General features: G+C 43.6%; 1 protein-coding gene across 10 annotated transcripts in view; it reads left to right on the top strand.

The window, feature by feature from the left end:
- DEPDC5 (DEP domain containing 5, GATOR1 subcomplex subunit) overlaps nucleotides 1-23639 on the top strand; it is a 125647-nt gene that overhangs the window by 68045 nt on the left and 33963 nt on the right. For 5 of the 10 annotated variants that reach the window (XM_049619070.1, XM_049619069.1, XM_049619071.1 and 2 more), the window contains 9 exons: nucleotides 938-1003; nucleotides 4866-5049; nucleotides 5926-6086; nucleotides 10048-10165; nucleotides 10630-10797; nucleotides 11704-11923; nucleotides 13262-13395; nucleotides 19760-19868; nucleotides 22790-22855. In XM_049619070.1, coding sequence (XP_049475027.1) covers nucleotides 938-1003; nucleotides 4866-5049; nucleotides 5926-6086; nucleotides 10048-10165; nucleotides 10630-10797; nucleotides 11704-11923; nucleotides 13262-13395; nucleotides 19760-19868; nucleotides 22790-22855 — 1226 coding nt within the window. The remainder of the gene's footprint in view (nucleotides 1-937; nucleotides 1004-4865; nucleotides 5050-5925; nucleotides 6087-10047; nucleotides 10166-10629; nucleotides 10798-11703; nucleotides 11924-13261; nucleotides 13396-19759; nucleotides 19869-22789; nucleotides 22856-23639) is intronic. The other 5 variants (XM_049619072.1, XM_049619076.1, XM_049619073.1 and 2 more) reach the window with 3 other exon arrangements.

Genomic DNA, 23639 nt, shown 5'->3' on the forward strand with positions numbered 1-23639 from the left:
CCACTGTTGACAGTTTGGTGAGGATTTTCCCAATCTTTTTCATAGTACCATAATTTTCTAGTAAGTATATGTGTCTAGAAAGGGACCTTTAAACATTGATATGTACTTTGGGGCACGTGGGTGGCTCAGTCGGTTAAGCGTCCCACTTTGGCTCAGGTCATGATCTCGAGGCTCGTGAGTTTGAGCCCTGTGTCAAGCTCTGTGCTGACAGCTCAGAGCCTGGAGCCTGCTTCGGATTCTTTATTTCCCTCTTGCTCTGTCCCTCCCCCGCTCACACTCTGTCTGTCTCTCGCTCTCTCTCTCTCAAAAATAAATAAACATAAAAAAATAAATATTGATATGTACTTTAAAATTAGTTCTGTTACTTTTCAGGCAATAAGTTGCATTTCAAAGATCTGTTTTTTCTTTCAGACACTTATAGGGAAAATCATTGTTTTTCTCTTAAAGTGGTGAGTTTTAATATGTCTTAGGTCATATTCCAGAAAGCTATGATTTGGAGAAGGAAATTCCAGATAATGATGACTGATAAGTGAAATAAACTTTAAATAGGTCATTTTGTTTTTGCTAAAGATTTATCCAATTAGTTGAAGTGACTTTGAAATATAGCCATTTTCTTAAAATAAATGGTGGATTGGTTTTTGCTAGTGTGTGTGTGTGCGCGTGTGCATGTAAGCCAATGCTGATGGTCTCATTGGGCAGAGAATGGTATTGATAACCTCAGAGTAACGTTCTGGATCATTCCCAAGTTTTAGATTGCTCATTTTTCTTTGATTGATTCTTTTGTGCTGTTTGAAATATTCACAGAATTTGTACTTGGTTCACATTTTTTATTTTTAGCTATGATTTTGGGCTTTTTCAACCATAACTGGCCAGTACTTTCATTTATTTCTTTATTTTATAGAATGAGCCTCATTAAGCTGTTTTCATCTTTCCATAGGTATGAATCCTAGGACCCAAAACAAGGATTCTCTAGAGGACAGTGTTTCTACCTCTCCAGATCCAAGTAAGAGGGAGCAGCTGACTGGGGTGGGGTCAGGGCGGGGGTGGTCAGAGCATGAGGAAGCAAGGGGGAGCTCTGTGGGAAGTCCACACATCTCTGGGTACCAGAAGGCAATGTGGTAAAGGAAAAATTTTCAGCCTCTCCAGTGGAAAGTGAAGAGAGGAGTGGCCAAATAACCTCTTCTCGAATGTGATTCGGCAGCACGTGGGAAGGGTAATGGAATTCCCTTGAGGTCCTTACGCCAATTCAGAACTGGCCTTAGCCCTTAAAGGCCTTGTGATGGCTCTGGGGAACAAAGGAATAAGAGGGACTAGAACCGTATACATACTTGTAGTTGAAATTGTTTGACTGGGTTGCATTTTTTTTTAATCATCTTTATCTGTTGAAATATCTGCAGGAAGAGCACATCTAAATATCTATAATAGCAGAATACCAAAAAAAAAAAAAAAAAAAAATCCTACTACCTGGTAGACTTTATTTTACTTAGCTGTGACCAGTAGATATACATCACTGAATCTTTCTTCCCACTTATAATTAACTAAATAATCCTTTTACTACTTCTTCTGACTCCTCATATTAGTCATTTTTTTTCTTTTTCTATTATTTAAAAAAAATTTTAATGTTTATTTTTGAGAGACACAGACCAAGCATGAGTGGGGGAGGGGCAGAGAGAGAGGAAACACAGAATCTGAAGCAGGCTCCAGGCTCTGAGCTGTCAGCACAGAGCCCGATGCAAGGGCTTGAACTCATGAACCACAAGATCAAGGTCTGAGCCCAAGTTGGATACTTAACTGACTGAGCCACCTAGGCACCCCTCTTTTTTTTTTTTTTTTTGAGAGAGAGAGAGAGAGAGAAAACGCACTCATGCATTGGAAGGGGAGAGGGAGGGAGAAAGAGAATCTTAAGCAGGCTCCACATCCAGTGTGGAGCCTGATGCGGGGCTCGATCTCACAACTATGAGATCATGACCTGAGCTGAAATCAGGAGTCGGATGCTTAACCAACTGAGTCACCCAAGAGCCCTTAGTCATTTTTTTAAATGTTTTATTTTGAGAGAGAGTGAGCATGAATGCGCACATGTGTGCACACGTCGGGGAAGGGCAGAAAGAGAGGGAGAGAGAATCCCAAGCAGGCTCCACACTGCCAGCACAGAGCCCAATGTGGGGGGGTCAAACCCAGGAACCTCAAGATCATGACCTGAGCTGAAACCAAGAGTTGGATGCTTAACCCACTGAGCAACCACGTGTCCCCCTGCTAGTCATTTTTAGTGACTTAGCACATGTATCAAACACATTACATCCCAGTTTGAAAAATCATTTATTATTGGGGGTCATTTTGGGTGGTTTCTAGTTTTTTAGCAATACTATTGAATACAGGTATAGTACATGGTGCAGTGGGTATATCTTTTCTTTCAGTTCACATCCTGGAATATATTTCCCCCAAAGTATGGTTGGCAGGATGATTATTTTCCAGAATGCTGCCAACAATGAATAGATGAGCCTATTCTTTCTGTACAACCCTAGCACTGGATTTTGGAATCCATGTTTATCGTTGTTAATTCAACGGTTCTGTTGTGGGCCCTCTTCAGAGTCCTTCTCTATAGGGCGTAAAGATATTGGAGTTAGAAGAGAGGCCACACTGTTTGCCCAAGGAAAAAACATCATTAAACTAAGAATCAGGAACTTTTCTCACCATGGGATTTTGGACCAGACATTTGAATGTTTGTATCTTGGTGTGTGCCCAGCAGAAAACATTTCTGAAGGATGTTTATGATCCAGAGGGTCAGGAAGCTAATGAGAGCCAGAACGATCTAAGACAGCATATTCAATTGTCTTCTGCTTCTGGCTTCCCACTGTAGTTTTGATTGGGTGTCTTCCTTCTGCTCCTGGTTCTAACTGGGAACTAGGAACAAGCTTACTCCTTCATCTGCCATATTGGGAAATTGGGGTGATCAATTAGGTTCTTTTAGATTGTGATTTTTTAATTCTTGAAGTGTTAATGAGTTATCAAGGCCTGTGTATAGTCAAACTCACAGAATCAGAGAGTAGGTGGTTGCCAGGGGCTTGAGGGGAGGCGGAAGTGAGGAGTTGCTAATCAGTGGATATAACGTTCCAGTTATGCATGATGAATAAATTCTAGAGATCTGCTGCACAACGCTGTGCCCAAGTTAGCATTCCTGTGTTGTACTCTTAAAATTTTGCGAAGAGTAGCTCTCATGTTAAGTGTGTTTACCACACTAAAATAGAATTCAAACAAACAAACAAACAAATAAAATACCCTAGACCTGTGTAGATCAGGGAGTTAGTTTTGTTGCAATTTCCTAAGGCAGTGGTGCTACATGGGGTGTGTTTCCCACTATGACTTATCACATGCGTCAGGTCCTCTTCTTGTCCTTTAACTCTAGGTTCAGTGGGACTCTGTTGTATTGGGTAGTGTGTGTGTGTCACTATGTGGTGGAAAGATCCCTAAGCAGAGAGGCTTCTGATTGAGTAACTTCTGGGAGGTTCAGCTTGGCCAGGTGTTTAAAGGGGTCAGTGATGTTGCAGTACCTGCTCCGAGGAGGCCATGTGTCAGCTGATGAGATAGGGTGAATGAGACAGAGGTGAATCACAATGTAAGCTGCATTAGCACTGTGCAAAAGATAAGGTGCTATTTATTTATTTATTTACTTACTGTTAGAGAGGGAGCGCGCACATGTTCATGCGAGTGTGAGCTGCGGAGGGTCAGAGAGAGATGGAGACAGAGAATCCCAAGCAGGTTACACACTCAGCGCGGAGCCCAACGTGGGGCTCAGTCTCACAACCGTGAGATCATGACTTGAGCCGAAATCCAGAGTCGGATGCGTAACCAACTGAGCCATCCCGGCACCCCAAAGATAAGGTGTTTAAGGTGTCCCTTGCTTGATACTCAGAGGCAAAGTCATGGAGTGTTTTTGCTTCAGATTGCTCCCTTGTATAAAGATTTGAAAAATAATATTTGCTTAAATTACTTAAAGAGATAACTTCCCTATTACCTTAAGTCAGTGATTCTCAACTGGGGATGATTTTGCTCCCTGGGGGGACATGTGGCAACATCTGCAGACGTTTTTGGTTTTCACAACCAGGAGATGCCACTGGCATCTAGTAAGTAGAGTCCAGGGATGCTGTTCAAATCCTAAAATACAAAGGACAGCCCCCCAAGACAAAGAATTTTCCAGTCCAAAATGTCAGTAGTGCCAAGGTGGAGAAACCCTGCTTTAACCAAAGAGCAGGCGATTCAGGACAGATCCATGTGATTGGGCCCACTCTGCTGATTGCAGCTTTCGTTTCTAGATTGTTAAAGTCTGTCTCTTGAAGTTATGGCCTTGTAACTTTCCCAGACACCCTTCTTTGATTTCTCCTCCTACCCTTTTGGATCTGTGACCTATTTTTGCAATTCTGAAAGTATTCCTGAATTCTGCTACCATGTGCTGATTGCTCCAAAACCTGGCTGAGCTCTTCTTTCCCCACCGGCCACTCTGCAGTCCTCCAGAGAGGCTCTGGCTTGAGCCTGTTTTCTGCTCTTGGAATGTTGATTTGCTTCGATGCATAACACTGCCTGTGCTACCCTGCCGTAACCTCACTGGCATTGTGGCTGTTAGCTGAGGATCGGCAAAAAATGAAAAATATCAGCTGTGAATCCCATTTGCATGATGGGATTGGATAAGCACTTGCACTGCATTATCTAACAAACTCTGTTTCTCTCTTCCTCCCTCCCCCACCCCCTTTCTTCTTTTCCATCCCTTTCCTGGCAATTTTGTCACCTTTCATTCCTCTCCCCCACCCCACCCATGTCCCACACCTGCCCTGGTGACCACATGTACCTTTCTCTCCTGTTACACGAGGCAGTTCTGACACTGTCTGCTCCCCCTGTAGTGCCAGGCTTCTGTTGCACAGTTGGAGTGGACTGGAAGTCTCTCACTACTCCGGCGTGTCTCCCCCTCACCACCGACTACTTCCCTGACCGCCAGGGCCTGCAGAATGACTACACGGAGGGCTGTTATGATCTCCTCCCAGAAGCAGACATCGACAGGTCGGTGTCAGAGGAGGGTTTGGGGTATGCATCAAAACACTGCATTTTCAAGCTTGTGTCTTCCTTTTCTGTTTAGAGAATTTTATTGAAGCAAGAACTGTCGATTTTTTTTTAGAGTTCCATTGACATGCCTCCTTTAGCCATTTGTCCTCATTGATCCTTTCTCATATTTCTCTATTGCATTTGTTCTGGACACACTAAATCTCTTTAAAAAATTTTTTTTTAATTAAAAACATTTTTTTTTTTTTAAGTTTTAGAGAGTGCACTAGCTGGAGAGAGGGGCAGAGGGAGAGAAAGATAAATTTTTTTTAATTAAAAAAATGTTTATTTATTTTGAGAGAGAGTATGTGCACAAGCAGGGGAGGGGCAGAGAGAGGGGGGGGAGAGAGAGAGAGAGAGAGAGAGAGAGAGAGAGAGAGAGAGAGAGAATCCCAAGCAGGCTCCATGCTGTCAGCACAGAGCCCGACATGGGGCTCCATCTCACGACTGTGGGATCATGACCTGAGCCAAAATCAAGAGTCGGAGGCTTAACTGACTAAACCACCCAGGCGCCTGAGATCACCTACAGCCCTGAGATCATGACCAGAACCAAAATCAAAAGTTGAACGCTCTACTGACTGAGCCACCCAGGCATCCCTGATCTTCTTTTCTAAGATTGGCTATTAGCTTTTATTTGCCTTCTTCTTCTGCCTCTTTTCAACTGATCATTTCTCCCAAAACTGGTTTATAGATTGATAGTTTTATGAACCACCATACAATGGTTATCAGGGCTGGCTTGTGGGGTCAAAGCAAAAACAGAGGATGGCAGTATAGACTCTGAGTGTCACTCTGACCTGGGCCAAGCACACCCATGTGAACAACCGTCTGTTTTCTCAGGAGGGATGAGGAAGGTGTGCAGATGACGGCCCAGCAGGTGTTTGAAGAGTTCATCTGCCAGCGTCTCATGCAGGGCTACCAAATCATAGTGCAGCCCAAGGCACAGAAACCCAACCCTGCTGTCCCACCCCCGCTGAGCAGCAGCCCACTCTATAGCCGAGGTGAGTTTTTCTCTGGGGACTTGTATTTTTTCTTTTCAACTAAATTTGTATGAGTACGTTCTCAAGATGGTAGGGAATAGACAAATTTAGGAGTAATTATTTTTCAACACAAAATTCACAAAATTTTACTTTACATGAGGAATATAGTCTCCACTAGGCCCAGATTTATCTTAAAATTTTCTTTAATCTACCACTCTCCTTTTAAGGAAGAGGATATAACCCAGTTCAGGAATGTTATAGCCTGGCTTTGGCAATACCCTGTAGTAGCAGGCAGCTGAGCCAGGACTGAACCGTCAAAGTACATAGTGCATATTTTAGACCCAATATACTTTTTTTAATGTTTATTTTTATTTTTGGGAGAGACAGAGACAATGCAAGTGGGTTAGGGGCAGAGAGAGAGGGAGACACAGAATTCGAAGCAGGCTCCAGGCTCTGAGCTGTCAGCACAGAGCCCGACACGGGGCTCGAACTCACAAGCTGTGAGATTGTGACCTGAGCCGAAGTCGGAGACGCAACCGACTGAGCCACCCAGGCGTCCCTTTAGACCCAATATTTATTTCTAGCACAGTACCTGGCACACAGCAGGTTCTCAGAAGTTTTGTAAACCTGAAGTTTATACTTCCCCCCCCCCCCCCCCCAATTCTGGATTCATCTTCTCTTACTTGTTGGTGAAGCTTAGCACATTGAAGCAAGAATGGATCATCTGTGAGTGGCAGGCACTAAGTGACAGAGACTCAGTGATGCCAATTGAGTTACAGCCAGGCTCCGGAGAGCTCTTCTGAAATAAGTCAGGTAGAGAGAATTAAGTATGGGTGCCTAGAACCAGAAAGCAGGGATCATTTCCCAGAACAATCAGTAAGTACCTGTTAGGCTCCTGCTTCCTCCTTGCAGCTAATGAGATTCCCCACTTTCCTAACCTCCCAGCTCAAAACCTCAGATCATCTTTGACTCCATTAGAGTGCCTCTGGCCAGAAAATCAAAGAAGTATGGATCTGTGATAGAGAGCTTGGTGGTCTATCCAGTCCAGGCCTTGTTGCTTATGATGAAGCTTTGGGCTCCCTCTGGATTTTCTTGGGAGCCCATTATGTTATTTATCACTTGTTGTCTTCTTTTTATTTTCTAGACTGTACTGAATAGTAATCTTCTTGAGTTCCGGGACTATATCAACCTCACGTTTTTATCCTTTACATTGGAGACTACCGTGCCTGGCATACAACAATATGGGTTGATAAATATATTCATTCATTCATTCATTCATTCACTCAACAGTATTTTTGAAGCCCTTGCTCTGTGGGGCATTTATAGCCCAGTGGGGAAAAATAACATTAATCATACTATGAAATAATATAATTCCTTGTGATAAAGACTGTGAAGGAAAAATCAAAGGGCTATAAGGATATTTAATATTGGTCTTGATCTAGTCTGGAGGGTCAGGGATGGCTTCCGTGAGGAGGTGATGTTTGAGGTGAGACCTAAACTATGTGCAAGAGTTACTAGGAAGAGAACCAGGTTGGGAGTGGGTAGAAGTATATGGGAAGAACATGCCAGGCAGAGGGATTAGTATGTGCAAAGGCTCTGTGGCAGGAGGCACTGTGACACTTTCTGGGCAACAAAAAGAAGACTGGTGGGATGGAGCACAGGGAGTAAGCTGGAGATGTGGCCAGACATGTCAGGAGACCCAGGCCTCACAGGGCCATGTGAAGGATTTTGTTCTTTATCCCAGGAATAGTGGAATGAATTAATCTTTATTTAGCGTCAGTGGGCCCATCTAGGCTTCCTACCTGCTTTTCTCTAGAATAGCCCTTAGAGGTTCATAATTCCTCTGGCATCCACTTCTGCTCTGGTCGATTCATGAGTCTCATGTCATGGCTAGTTGGCCAGTCTACTCACCTGACCATACTCTTTCTGGCTATTTTTTCCTGTGATAAATTTAATCCTTTTATTTCTGTAGTAACAGAAATGGTATCATTGTTGTTTATTAGTTATTGGAAAAGTGACTATTATAAGTGAGATTGCTTCTGATTGAAGATTTGTTGACTACTAGTTATGAGGGGGACCTGTTCCAGTAGTGAACAGAATAGCCTCAGCCCTGTCCTCAAAGTTTATTGTCTACTGGGCAAAACAAGCATTAGACTAAATAAACCACAAGTATTTATTTGATCACAGATTGTCAAGAGTGCTGTGCAGGATAAAAACAGGAACCAATTAATTTTTTTCTTTCCTTTTTTTAGTTTATTTATTTATTTAATTAATTTATTTAGAGAACAAGTGGGGGCGAGATGGGGTGGTGGTGCAGAGAATCTGAAGCAGGCTCTGTGCTGACAGCAGACAGACCAACGTGGGGCTCCAGCACATGAACTGCGAGATCATGACCTGAGCTAAAGTTGGACACTTAACCAACTGAGCCACCCAGATGCCCCAAAACAGGAACTAATTTAGAGTGGTGTCTCAGTACTGTGCTAGGTGCTCATGAACATTATCCCATGACTTTGTCTTCCTTACAGCCAGCAAGGGGTTGTTGCAAGAAAGAAGGAATGCAGAGATGGGGGCCCTCAGACACACTCTAGTTGCAGAAAGTGAGACTCAGAGAGGTTTGGTACCCAAGGGCACACTGCTGACAAATGGAAGTGATGGGGTTTAACCTAGGGTCCTCTGAGTCAAACCCTGTCCTCTTATATGCAGCCTGACTGCCGCCCCTCACTATCACCTGGGAAATTTTGCATTCCTAGTGAAGGTCCTTTCAACCTCTGCCATCCTCTCATCCTGACAACTCCCATGCTGCCTGCCCTATGTGACTGTCTCTCAGAACTGCATGAGGGCACCCGGTTTCATTTCTAGATCACAAGAATCTTGTCTTTGCTCAGTTGTCCATCGAGGCACTATTTTTACTCTCTTAAAAGCTTACAGTTTTCTTGATTCCTCAGAATTTCTCTCTTTCTATGCACAATTCAATTCACCTAGTATGTTTTCGATACCTGCTGTGGGCATGGCATTTTGTCAGGTGCTACAGAAAATTTAAAGACAAACAAGATTTGGGCCCCGGCCTCATGGAACCTCCACTTTGAAAGGGTGTGAGACACGCACATGTGGAGCCACATCCAGGGTAAAATTCAAACTGCTGATGGGATCTGCTAGCTTACTGGAGCAGTGGCAATTTTGATGGTGACCGTAAGTGATCTGTGGGATCTTGATGGCCCAGAAAGAGAAGGCAGAAAAAGCAACAGGAGCAAATGTTTAGAGAAGAAAATTACAACTGAAGCATGGTTTTGGGTGCCTGGGTGGTTCAGTTGGTTAAGCCTCTGGCTCTTGCTTTCAGCTCAGGTCATGATCTCATGGTTTGTGAGATGGAGCCCCACTTGGGGCTCTGTGCTGACAGCATGGAGCCTGCTTGGGATTCTCTCTCTCTCTCTCTCTGCCCCTCCCTGGCTTGTGCGTGCTCCCTATCTCTTTCTTTCTAAATAAATAAATAAACTTTAAAAAAAAGACCAAAGCATGGTCATAGTGTGGGAGTCACGGAAACTAAAGGTAGGTTGGCTGCCACACTGGGGGCGAGGACCTTAACTGCCAGAGTGGCAGCTTGTGCTTGAGTGGAGTGGAGTTTCATTTCAGTCCCAGAGTTGAGTCTTGGCCCATTAACATCTAATCCAGAGCTTTCCTTCTCCAAGGCTGAGGAATCAGGCTCTTCAGCTTTGAGTGTGTCTTCTGGATGCTGTCAGCACCCCGGGCTCTAATCTGCTGCTGGCTGGTTTAGTAACAGAAAATTTCTGCCAACTTCAGGACTTTTTTTTTTTTTTAACATGTATTTTACCAAAAACCATATACAGTCAGAAAAAGGAGAATCAAAAGAGTTGCCTCTTTTGTTTCTCCTTTTTCTGACTGTATATGGAAGAGAAGCAATTGCCTGTTAAAGGAATGATCCTCGACTAGATGGAGGAAATGATTTTAACCCCCCCTCTGTTAGGCCTTGTGTCCCGAAACCGCCCTGAGGAGGAGGACCAGTACTGGCTGAGTATGGGCAGAACGTTCCACAAAGTGACGCTGAAGGATAAGATGATCACAGTGACACGTTACCTTCCCAAGTGAGTCCTTGGAAATTTAAGGTTTTCACCTACTGTCCTGAATTGTGTCCACATTACTAACTTGTGTTTGTAATGCATGCTGTGCACATAATGACTTATGTGCATGACATAATTCAAGATAGGTTGAGTGGTTGGTCTTCCTTTTCTTGGAATTACTGTTTTGCTCTCTAGGATTATTTTATGGTTATAGCTCACCTTCCTCTAAAAGGGATTATGATTCAGCCTATGATGTTTAGCCTGATTCCTAGAAAGCCAATTAAAAATAAAAAATGGGAGGGTAAAAGAATGACAAAGTTTAAGAACTAAGAAATTTCTGTTTCCAGTCCCTTGGGATGAGTTGGTTACTGCACTTGAGGGTTGAAATGCCAAGGATGGTGCTAAGTATATGGAGATGGAAAGGTCCAGAAGAATTGGAGGAGAGGGAATTCTCTTTTGGACTTCTGGGCATGCCCTTTGTTTTTCAGGTACCCTTATGAATCCGCCCAGATCCACTACACCTACAGCCTCTGTCCCTCCCACTCGGACTCAGAGTTCGTCTCCTGTTGGGTGGAATTCTCCCATGAGCGGCTGGAGGAGTACAAGTGGAATTACTTAGATCAGTATATCTGTTCTGCTGGGTCTGAGGACTTCAGGTCAGAGAGTGTGCTTTGGCTTTCCGTCTGGCTGCCTTGGGTGTACCTGAATTTTAACACGTCTGTCCTTTTTTCTGATTACAAGATGATGTTTGTTTTAGAAATCATGGAAGAACAAAAAGCACATCTGCACTGGGTTACAAAACTCAGTGAGAAGGTGGGTGGTGGTGATGGTTGCACAGCAATGTGAACGTACTTGATGGCATAGAAGTGTACACTTCAGGATTGTTAACGTGGCACATTTTGCTATGTATGTTTTACCACAGTACAACAACAGAAACTTCAGTGATGAAGTGCTCTTTGATGAAATGTCAGCGTAGATCATGTTCTTAACCTTTTCCTGACTGCCTGTGGTGTCTCATTTTTGATTTTTAATTTTTATGTGTGATTTAAAAGCCACAACCCCACCGAGTCTGGCAGCACGAATCATTCTGACATCTCTGGGATATAAACTAAAAGCACGTTTCATAGCCTACCTCCAAAGCTTGTGTTTTATTTTTTATTTATTTATTTATTTTTTAATTTTTTTTAACATTTATTTATTTTTGAGACAGAGAGAGCATGAACAGGGGAGGGTCAGAGAAAGAGGGAGACACAGAATCTGAAACAGGCTCCAGGCTCTGAGCTGTCAGCACAGAGCCCGACGCGGGGCTCGAACCCACAGACTGCGAGATCATGACCTGAGCCGAAGTCGGACGCTTAACCAACTGAGCCACCCAGGCGCCCCTAAAGCTTGTGTTTTAAATGAAGCCATGAGATGTAGCATCAGACGAACACTTATTCAAGGGGAGCTTGCTCGTCGCATACCGCCTCTGAGGACAGGGTCAAGATGGGGTGTTCATTAGGCGTGCTTTTATTGTCTGCTTTTGCTCACCCACCCCCTTTTCTCCCTTTGGCCCTCCACAGCTTAATTGAGTCTCTGAAGTTCTGGAGGACCCGCTTCCTGCTGCTGCCAGCCTGTGTCACTGCCACCAAGCGTATCACAGAGGGGGAAGCCCACTGCGACATCTATGGGGACAGGCCCCGGGCGGATGAAGAAGAGTGGCAGCTCCTGGATGGTTTTATCCGTTTTGTGGAGGGTTTGAACCGGATCCGCAGGCGGCATCGCTCAGATCGCATGATGCGGGTAGGGCTCTGTGGGCCCCGTGGGGGCTGTGCTTGGTCTCCTCCTATCTCAGGGGCCTCTCTCTGACCGGTTTATTTACTCTGCAGTTGCATTTATCTTAACTCTGAAACAGTGAGTTCTCCTCTAGTGCAGGGTGAAGGAGGGACGGATAGGGTACAGGCAGCCAGTGGGTAGTGTTCTGTGGCACAGGACCACCCTTGCCTACCTGAGGACACACAGCTCCTTCGTGCATTCCCCAGGTGAGACCCTATGTCAAGCCCAGCTGCTTCCTCTGGATTACTGAGTAAAAGTCACTCGAGGGTAGTGGCAGCGATACTTGTTTAACTCTCATTACTTTTGGAATTTCCAGCACCTTGGGTGTGTTCAGCCCCACACCACCCAGTGAGGATACTGAGGCTCATGGGGTTATGGGATATGCCCCGCCAGTACAGGGCAGATCTGGGATTCTGTGTGTGTGTGTGTGTGTGTGTGTGTGTGTGTGTGTGTGTACAGGTCTGTGAATTTTAACAGAGGCATAGATTCATGTAACACTACAACTACAATCAGGATACAGAGTAGTTCTATCACTCCCAAAAAACTCCCTCGTGCCACCCTTTATAGTCACATTTTGCCCCCATCTATAACCCCTGGCAGCCACTGGCCTGTTCTCCATCACTGTACTGTTGCCTTTTCCAAAAGTCATATACACAGAATCATATAATGTGTAACCTTTTGAGAAGCTGCCTTCTTTCACTCAGGATAATGCCCCTGGGATTCACCCAAGTTCATACAATTTGTGGCTTGTATCAGTAATTCATTCCTTTTCACTGTGAGTAGTGATGTTTCATTAGCTGTGTTTTTAACCCCAAGTTCCATGTTCTTCCCCCCACACTGGCTACCCTTTGTAGGGTAGCATTGCTTATAATTAGAAACATTTCTGAAAGACCTTGCATGGTAGAAAGAACTTTGGTTTTGAAACCAGATGACTAGAGCTTGAACTCTAGCTTCAGTGGGATTTGGGATAGGTTACTTAACCTCTCTGGGACTCAGTTTCTTCTTCCGTGATTTAGGTAGAACATTATTTACTTCCTGGTGGTGCGACAAGGGTGAAGTGATTTGTGGAACCCACCTCAAGGAGGCAGTTTGTTTTGAGTTGACAGGCATTTGAACCGTCAGTTGAAGTGAAAAGCTGTTCTAAGCATTTACTGAATAGCAGGAACCCATGTCACTTGCCTCTGTTAATTGGATTCCCAGAGCCTCAAGCACAACAGATACGGCAGGCACGCTCTGGGCTGTGAGTGGCATCTGCTAAGGGAGCCCACTGAGGCTGATGGTCTTGTCTCCTCTTCTCTGCTTTAGAAAGGGACTGCCATGAAAGGCTTACAGATGACCGGGCCCATTGCCACACACTCCCTTGATTCTACCGGCCCCCCAGTTGGCAAGAAGGGAACATCAGCTCTGTCCGCCCTGTTGGAGATGGAGGCCAGTCAGAAGTAAGTGCCTGCTCGGGGAGTGACTCGTCCCCACCAGCAGGCTCCAAAGGTTTTGTGAGTGGAGGTGAAATATTGTTTCTGCAAGGAGCCTGAAATTAAGAAAAACACACATACATGAGAAAGCTGTGTTAATACCCAGTAAGTGTCAAATAACATGAAATATGCCAGAAATTATAAACTTGCAATCTGGGACTTAATTTGAACTACAGATACATTTGGTTTGGCCTATAAAGTGGGGTTTCTTTGTTTCTTTGAGTTTTGTTTTTTTTTTTATAATACATTTTGTAATTTAGAGCAGTTGTAGGTTCAAAGCAAACTTGAGTGGAAGGAAGAGAGATTTCTTGTATACCCCCTGTCTTCATACCTGCACAATCTCCTCCATTGTCAACATCCCCTACCAGAGTGGGACATTTATTGTAATTGATAAACCTGCATTGTCACATTATCACCCAGTATTTGTAGCTTACATTACAGATCACTCTTGGTGTTATACTTTCTATGAGTTTAGACAAATTTGTAATGACATGTAGCCACTATTACAGAATAGTTTCACTGCCCTCAAGATACAAAATATTTTTAAAATATCTGAGCTGCATTTTTTTAGTTTGAAGATTTCATATACTAATTTGGATTTTATTTGAATTTGTATATGAGAAGTTGTATAGTATATACAACATGATACATGATTATATTATTCATAAAACAGTGTATCGCAGATACTATGACACAACACTGTACTATAGATAATAAAATCTAGCCTTTCTAGAAATAGAAGAGCCTCAGTTATAGTACTGGGTCCACATGCACAGCCAGCCATGGGAAGGCTGGCACTTTGGAATGAGCACATGCCCTCTGTTTTACCAGAGAACAGCCACACCCTCTAGTCTTGGACTTGTCTTGCACCCTCAGGCATGTGACCTGGCCAGCTTCTCTAAGCATTTGTGTGGTCCCTTCATAAACAGTATGTGCTCCATTTCCCAGGATATTGGTGGGGCTACATCTTGCCTGGGAGGGCAGTGACAGTGTCCCAGGAGGTGGGATTTGAGTTGGCCTTGAAGGGAAGAAAGCATCTATAGAGAGAGGCGAGGGGGAACTTGGGCAAGAGGAGAAAACACCTCTGTGTGCAGGTGGCCCTCACTCTGGGAACCTTCCCGGCCCCCTCACCCTCCCAGCCAGCTCAGATTCTGTGCTTCCTGTCACCCCAGACCAATATCCATCAGAACCCTTAGTGGAACTCTACCAGGTTTACTCACATTCCCCCTGACTTGCCTGTGCTCTGAGGGCAGAGGCTGTGTGTTGTGCTTGGCACATAGTATGTGCACAATAGATAGTCATAGAATGACAGAGGAAGGGATGTTGAAGTTCCTTATACAGATGTTAGGGGAGACTAGACCTTATCTGTCTGGCATGAGGGACCATGTTGGGCCAAGCAGGAACCTGTGTACATTAGGCTTTCCAAAAGTAACATGGAGTGAGCTTAAGGCATAGTCTAGGTGCAATTGGAAAGACAGGTGGGAAGTTGGATGCCACGCTGTCCTTACATGTTCTTATCACAAAAGGGATCCTTTGTAAGTTTTTTATTTTAATGGAAAATTTCAAATAGGTAAAGTAGACTAGTATAATAAATCCCTGTTTCCTTATCATTGCAGCTTCGATGATTATCAACTCATGGCCAATCTTTTTTTTTTTTAATTAAATTTTTGATGTTTTATTTATTTTTTTATTATTATTTTTTTAATTTTTTAACGTTTATTTTGTTATTGAGAGACAGAGAGAAACAGACCATGAGCAGGGGAGAGGCAGAGAGAGAGAAGGAGACACAGAATTTGAAGCAGGCTCCAGGCTCTGAGCTGTCAGCACAGAGCCCGATGCGGGGCTCAAACTCACAGACTGCGAGATCATGACCTGAGCCGAAGTCAGATGCTTAACTGACTGAGCCACCCAGGCGCCCCTGTTTTGTTTATTTTTAAGAGAGAGAGAGAGATAGAGACAGCTTGAGTGAGGGAGGGGCAGAGAGAGGGAGACATAGAATCTGAAGCAGGCTCCAGGCTCCAAGCTATCAACACAGAGCCTGATGTGGGGCTTAAATTCGTGAACCCATGAGATCATGACCTGAGCTGAAGTTGGATGCTTAACCCACTGAGCCACCCAGGGACCCCAACTCATGGCCTGTCTTATTTCATTTATATCCCACATGTTCTCACCTTCCTTTTTACTCTTTATTAAGCTTCAGGCATCATATCTCTTCATCTATAATATTTCAATATGTATCACTGAAAGTGAAGTACTCCTTTATACTTTTTTAAGTTTATTTACTTATTCTGAGAGAGAGAGAGAGAGAGAGAGAGAGAGAGAGAGAGAGAGTGCGCGCACATGTGAGCGAGGGAGGGACAGAGAGAGGGAGAGAGAGACTCCCAAGCAGGCTCTGTGCTGTCAGCACAGAGCTCGATGCAGGGCTTGATCCCACAAACTGTGAGATCGTGGCCTGAGTCAAAATCAAGAGTCAGACGCAACCAACTGAACCCCCAGGTGCCCTGAGAAGTACTCCTTTAAAAAAAAAAAAAGTCCTCGGGAGCCTGAGTGGCTCAGTCGGTTAAGCATCTAACTTCGGCTGGTTCATCAGTTTGAGTCCCACGTGGGACTCTGTGCCTATAGCACAGAGCCTGCTTGGGATTCTTTCTCTCTGGCCTTCCCCTACTTGTGTTTTCTTTCTCTCTCAAATACATAAACTTAAAAATTAAAAAAAAAAATTAAAAGTCCTAATACTATAATTTACCTAAAATGTTACAGTCATTCCTTAGTATCATGAAATATGCCATTGGTGTCTTTGGCAGAAGTGTTTTCAGAAATGAGTCCCATGTATAGAAAGGCCTGGCAGGTGGGCCCCAAGAGGCAGAGACCCTTTGGCAGCCTCTCACTAGTCAGGCAAGCGGCCACAGAGGCTGGAGAGAGGGTGATAATAAATGGAAAAGAAGGGACACAGGATGACAAGGGAACCTGGAGAGGACCTGGGGGCAGATGAGAGGAGGAGAGCAGGGGTAGGTTGAGCTCATCACTGAGGGCACTGGGTCCCCTTCAGAAAATACCTTCACCTGACCAAGGGAAGGCCCCAGAACTCAGCCCACCAGGTTCTTCCTGTAACTAATCACAGATCTTTCCCACTGGAAAAAAGAACAAGGAACATATGTTGCTGGGAGGGGTGTGAAGCTGGGGGTGGGGGAATCTTATTTTAATTTGTCAGTGAGTCACCCTTTAATACACTTGTCCAAGTAGCCTCTTTCTGCTCAGACTGGAAGAGGAAGGATACTTGAGGTGGTAGTGTCCCCCAGTGTGAAGGGAGAGACTCTCAGCTAATCCCACAAGCAGGAGTCAGGACAGAGAGACCTGAGACTTATTCTCTCTCCAGATGACTGCTCTTGGGTGACTTGCTATGTTTTCTCAATATAGGAGGTAAAGCAGAGGGAGCCAGACCTTTATATAATGTTAGCACACACAGCGTTTTTTATTTGTATACTTTGCTTTTGTTTTTGCTGCACTAAGCTGATCCGATTTTGTTTATTATGAAAAACAATGCTATAGCAATATGGAAAAGAATTTTTAAAGACTTCACCTATACTCCTGCCATCTTACTATAAACTGTCTAGTTTTTCTAGTTTTCTTCTGGTCTTTATCTAAAGTCATGTGTGTTTTAGTCAAGCTCTTGTAGAAGATAGAGGCCCCAGCAGTCTCAGCCTTCTGCTGATTGTCAGCATGGCTGAGACCAGTCTGGGCAGCTGGTGCTGAAGATAACTCAGTGACAACCAAGTCAGAGCAGAGATCACCAAAAGGCAATTGTCACTGCTTCTATGGAGGCTTGGCTGACAACCCCATCCTGGTAGAAGACAGTAGACCTCCATGTTTATTTTCACATATGCATGTATATAGCGTAACTAGTCTTTTGCTGGCAGGTCCCCTCGTGAGCCATTAGATAAGGAGCCTCCAAGGACAAGGGTTTTGGACTCACATTCGAAACCCTGATTCCTAGTCCACAGGTCAGCGCATGAAAGGCAGCTCACTAAATGGGGATTGTCATGTGTATCTGAGGGGACAATGGGGGGTAACCAGGTCTTCCTCTCCCTGCAGCTTTGGGGGAGAGAATGTCACAGTGTGCCTTTGTGGATGAGGCTCAAAGGAAAACACATTTTGATGTGGTAGAGAGAGACAGTGTGGTGCAGGGACATGGGAAAGAATTGAGCAATTGTTCTGCTTTTCCTATATGAATTATACCTCAGAGTAACCAAGTAATTGGTGTAGGGAAGTTTGTCTTTTTTCAATATTGCAGCTAATAGGTACAGAAGGAATGATAGACTATTACCATGTGTGATCTTTAATGAACTTCTGGATCTAACAAAAATCACCAGTGGCCACTAATATCACCAGAGAGAGACTGCCAGATATTACAGGCCTCCAGATAGATATATATAATGCCACTTAAGAAGAGTTCTTGTCCAAAATTGAACCTGAATCTGCTCAAGCCATTAGGTATAACTCTCAGTTCTCAGGAAGTACAAGGCACAGAGGAATATGATAAACAATAAAGGGATAAAAATCAGCACATCCAGACTATGTACATTTACAGGACAAATGAGCTACTTTCTTCAACAAATAAATTGTAAAGATAGAAGTACAATGAAGAGGAACTTATAGCTTAAAAAAGAGTTAAGAGATACAACTCATTGCAACAGGGGGACCTTAACTGAACCCTGTTTTGAACAAACTGTACAAATAATTTTTGGGAGACAGTTGGGGAAATATTTGATATTAGAAAATTTTTAAAATTTTAAGTGTGTTTGAATTATGATTATTTTTTTTTAAGTTATTTTCTTTTAATGATAGAGTGGATATTGAAGTTCTTACAGGTGAAATATGTTTTGCTTCAAAATAATTGGAGTGTGTAGGTAAGGAGTATAGATGAAACATGATTGGCTCTATAATTTGGGGGCTGGGTATGTAGGGATTTATTATCTTATCCTTTTTACTTTTGTATATGTTTGAAATTTTTCCATAATAAACTAGAAAAAAAAAGAGTATAACAGGTTACCATGGAAACTGATTTTAAATCTCTGGTATGAGATTACTTGACAATCTGTAATAAACATGTCAGAATTTTAGAAGTGTCACAGACTGAGATCTCTGGGAAGCAGGCTGAGATGGAGTTTAACATGCAGGTTGTTTATTAAGGAGAGGCCTTAGGCTCAGCATGTGTGGGAGGGAGGAAGAAGTAGGAGTGGATAGAGGGAGCAGCCAGGTGCAGTGCAGGCCCAGTGACAGCCTTGGGTCTCCTCACTCAAACTCTAGAGCTAGAACAGCCTTCAGAGATGAACCCAGTTGGACCAACATGGCCAGATCTGTACACCCCCTTGTTGATCACTCATTGTCTGTGGGCAGCTGGGGGCCAGTGGGGGGAGGAGCTTGAACAAGGCTGCTCTGCAGCTGGGGCTGTCCCCAAAGGGGCTGACAGGTGAGTAGTCTGGACAACATGGCCCACTACTGTGCCAGCAAGGCCATAGCAGAGGGATCTGGGCAGTGCCTCACAGCGTACACCACAAGAAGTGTATGTTACAATAATGATGAAGATTTAAGACTATAATGTGAGTCTCCTGAACTCTACCAAATAAAAATTAAGTGATATGTTGAAGAAATTTGGGGGAGCATTTAAGTTATGACAGCTCATAATTATTTTTAGTATAGGTAAAAGGAAAATAAATGTGGAAATATGCTTTTATGTACTTTTATGTACATCAGAACGGAGATGGGATAAGATGTCATAAGAAAACCATAGTTGTCTTGTGTTATGAGATAGTGTCTGTTAGATATGTGTGATTGGGGATTGGGGAGAGGAGCAAGGATATAAGTGCGTGTATTTGAAAAATTAACATATAAACCTTCAAAATGTATGGGGAGTCGACACATTTCCCCATATAGTTTATGCCACATGTTAATGCAGCCCTAATTTTCAGAATGTGCTTCTGCTGGTATATTTAATGAAAACCGAGAACAGGTCTTCCCAGAGGATTAAAAAAAGGGTTGTTTGTGGATGGAGTCATTCAAACCATGTCACATGGCTTTTCAAAGTAATATGTAAATACTATAAACACTGTGACAGTGCTTTTTAAATGGAGCTCTTTTCTTGTTTATCTGGGAGGACTGTTGATTGTTCAGGACAATGAATGCAATGAAGGGTATCATGTTGGGCCTGAAGGAGAAATAAAGAAGGGTGTTTCTGAGGTGACAGCAGTAGTATCTTCATTTCATCTTGGCTAATGTGGGCCCTTCACCAGGGGGCTCCCAACAATCCACAGATACGTGTTTTTCCATCTTTCAGGTGCCTGGGAGAACAGCAGGCAGCTGTGCACAGTGGCAAGAGCTCCTCCCAGCCAGTGGAGAGCAGCAGCGTTGCCATGACTCCCACCTACGTGGACAGCCCACGAAAGGTAAAGGGGGCCACTCTGGCAGGGAGCTGCCTCATGCTCTCAGGGGCCCAACATGGCAGGCCAAATGAATAGCCTTTCAAATCCAGGGTTGAATATGCTGAGGATTTGGATGAATTCTACCCTGAACCCTTTTAAGCATTACTATTTCTAAAGAAGCAGTTTCTGCTCACAATTGTAAGGAAGTTAACTGCTAGATAAATGCAGATACAACATAGTCAAGCTAAACTATATTGGTCAAGTCCCAAAATCTGGTTGGAGCTGTGAAATTGGCCATCTGGTTTTCCTTCAGCCACATCCTTGGCTCTCCCAGATGGGAGGGAGAAAGCTCTTGGGGCAGCTTCCATGAGAGCTAACTCTTTGATAAAGAAATTCCCATCAGTTAGATTCCTGAGAAGTACAGTCAAATGGATTGCATCCTGGGCGGATGGGGGAATTAAAACCTGAGGCTTTGGGCCTCTGTACCAAATAACAAGTCCAGCAGAGGGGCCAGAAACTCCATAGATCAGGCTTTTTGTATCTTTTAAAATGAATAAACTTGGCTCTGTCTACTCATTCTGGGAAGTTCAGAATGTGAGATCATTCTAGTATGGGAAGGTAAGCTGACTGCGTTCTCTTACCTGCTCTCTATCACTAGGAGATGAAGGAGATTCAATACATGTATTTCATTTTTCAAAATTGTGGCCAACTTGTACATCTATCTATGTATTTGTTTATTTTACTTCCATATCATGAAAATTTTCTAGTCATTAAATATTTTGTAAAAGTATGATTTTTCAATAATACATAATATATCACCATATGGATAGACCCTCATTGGTAATTTACTTTTTTATTAAAATTGTAGATGGTTTCTGATTTTTAAAAAGGATTTTTGGTAATTATTCTATAAGTTTTTATAGTTATTCTGCGCTATATCACAATTATAAGTAATACTGCAAACAACATCCTTGCACATAATTATTTGACCGCATCTCTTATTATTTCTTTGGGATAAATGAGTAGAATTAGACTACCAGGATGCAGGGGTTAAAATCTAAGAAAGTATAAACTGAGGCTATAGGCAGCTCATATATTCTATAGACTAGCGGTTGGCAAACCTAAATAAATATTTCAGGCTTTGTGAGCCAACAGGCAAGATCAAGGCTATTATGTAGGTACTTCTATCTCCATATAAATTTTTAAAAACCACCCTTAGCCCACAGACTATAATAAACCAGTAGCTGGATTTGGCCTGCAGTCTGTAGTTCCCTCACCCAGCTCTAGGAAGTGACTTTAGGTACAGTCCCAAGGATAGTCTCTGCATAAGGAACGATCTATCCATCCAGGAAGAATCTTTTCACATGTATGTAAACCTCAGCAGCATTAGCAGCTCTACTTCTATATGTTCTAGCAGAGAAGGGACACAAATGGAACAGTGAGAATTCATAAGCATCTTGTGCGCTGCCCTCTAGCTGTTACCCCTACTTATTGCCATCTTTGAGGATTAGAACCAGTGCCCAGGGCCGGACTGAGAAGCAGAGAAATTATAGAACCACAAGCATTAAGGTTAAAATACACCAATGGCCAAATATTAGATTGCCGATTAGCACAGTCTTCTGATTTTCCCCCTGAGCACTAAAATCCACATGGATGGTTATCATTTGTCACAGATGTAGATCCCCAAGTAGTCAAAGAGAAATGTAGATGTTATGAGATGGCCAAAGGGAAGACCTCTGTGTGACATGCTTAGAAATGCCAACAGTTTCCCCCGTCAGCGCATCTTGTGTTAGGATGCAGAGAGGTCCTGAGATTGTATCTCCACAGCCACATATTTCCATGGTTTGTTATTTGAGTTCACAGTGGTTGATGGGAAATGGCAACAGTATTGATAAAATGGGCACCCAACCCATATACTTCAGTGATTCCATTTTGAGAATTGAAGAAAAGTTGTAAGAAAGTAGACCTTCAGATTTATCAAGTGCCATTTCTGAATTTCAGTGGTAATGCATAAAAAAGAGTATTTTGAAGGGACAAGAATGTAAGTAAGATGAAAGGAGGGGTCTTCGGGAAAGTCCTCTACGTTGTTTTTGTTTCAAATACATGGCAGCTTGCACCCCACAAGAATAGGTTCAGAGAGGAAGACAGCTTCAGAACTCTCCACCTCCCCACCCTCACCCCCACCCCATGATGCATATGTTTCTGACACTCTATATGTCTCAGCTTCTTGATATTTTGTTATCCAACCAGGGGAGGAGAAGGTATTGCTGCTTCTGGATCCCCTATTTGCTTAAAAAATTAAGCACGAACTTTTCTTGCATTGAATCCTCTTCTCCCATCTGGCTGCCATGTTTATTAACAGGCAGAATTGAAAGCCTCAAGCCTCTGTCTCTCCAAGAGGGCTGCTGGTCATCCAGCCAGGCGGGAGGCCAGGAAGCGACCCCTGAAACCTTTCCCCCACCATCCCCACCAAGTGGCTTTTTCCTCTCCCTTGACATAGGTCTGAAGGAAGTTCAGAGCTATGTGGGAGGGTGCTGGCCAAGCCAGGCTCTGATGAGACCTGAGGGAGCTTGGACACACCTCGATCCCTGTGCTTGCTCCCACACAGGTGGGATATTCTGCCCAAGAAGGTGTGGATTCCTGCTAATGCTTTGCATTTGGATATGGTCTTTCTGGGTGGATCTACCTTTCTTTCTTTCTTTCTTTCTTTCTTTCTTTCTTTCTCTCTCTCTCTCTCTCTCTCTCTCTCTCTTTCTCTCTCTCTCTTTTTTTCCCTCCATCCCCCTCACATGCCCTTGTTTCTCTCCTTCCCTCCTTGTTTTTATTTTTATTTTTTTCTTTCATACCCTCTCCTTCCCCTGATGGTTCACCACGGGTCCACATTTGTTCCTTTGCTCCCTTGCATTTGCTGCTGCCGCTGCTGCTTCCTCCTCCTCTGACTTCAGGACGGGGCCTTCTTTATGGAGTTTGTCCGCAGCCCGCGCACAGCATCGTCCACCTTCTACCCACAGGTCAGTCAAACTCCAAGGGCTCTGAAGCCCCTGCATGCCTGTCCCATCAGCAGATGTCTTCTGCTCCGCTCTGAACAGATGAAATTGGGGTGAAGCTGAGTTGGAAGGGCAGCTGAAATTGAATTCAATCTCAGAAGTGTCATTCCCTTCCGTGGGGTTGGTGGCTGCAGAGGGGGATGGAAATGATTAATGTGAGAGAACAGATGATCACATCAGCGTTGATGCATTGGTTTCCCACTCTGCCTGTTTCACAAGGTTGCCATTGATTCTCTGCCACAACAGCAACATCTTCCCTTTTAGGTGTTTTGTCCATATAACATGAAATATGTTTTCTTAAGGACTGAGCACTTACTTTTTTCCTGCCAGTACAACCTGATAAATTCATTAACAGTGTGGCAGGAAGTGGTGAAAAACACAGCAAGCATTTATTAATAGGCGTATGCTTTGTCATAGGCTAATTGTGAGCAACCCTGGGCAGTTCACCTTGCCTCTGGACTTCCCTTAACTCATTTGTCAAATAAAGTGTTGGGACCAGACCTCCACAGGCCTTCCAAGCATAAACATTCTTCAGTTGCTCTGTGCCAAACACATAGTATTCTCTCATGTCATCCTTACTACATGGCCTGTGAGCTAATTTATCCCAAGTTGACACAAAGAGAAATTGGAGCACAAAGAAGTTGTGCTTTACCTAGTACAGGGTAGAGCTGAGATTTAAATCCAAGACCAACAGGCTTGACTTGTGACCTCTGCTCTGTAACTGGCTTTAGTAATTACTGTTCTGACA

This window comes from Panthera uncia (genome assembly GCF_023721935.1).
Source record: "Panthera uncia isolate 11264 chromosome D3 unlocalized genomic scaffold, Puncia_PCG_1.0 HiC_scaffold_8, whole genome shotgun sequence".
In the NCBI taxonomy this organism is placed as follows: Eukaryota; Metazoa; Chordata; class Mammalia; order Carnivora; family Felidae; genus Panthera; species Panthera uncia.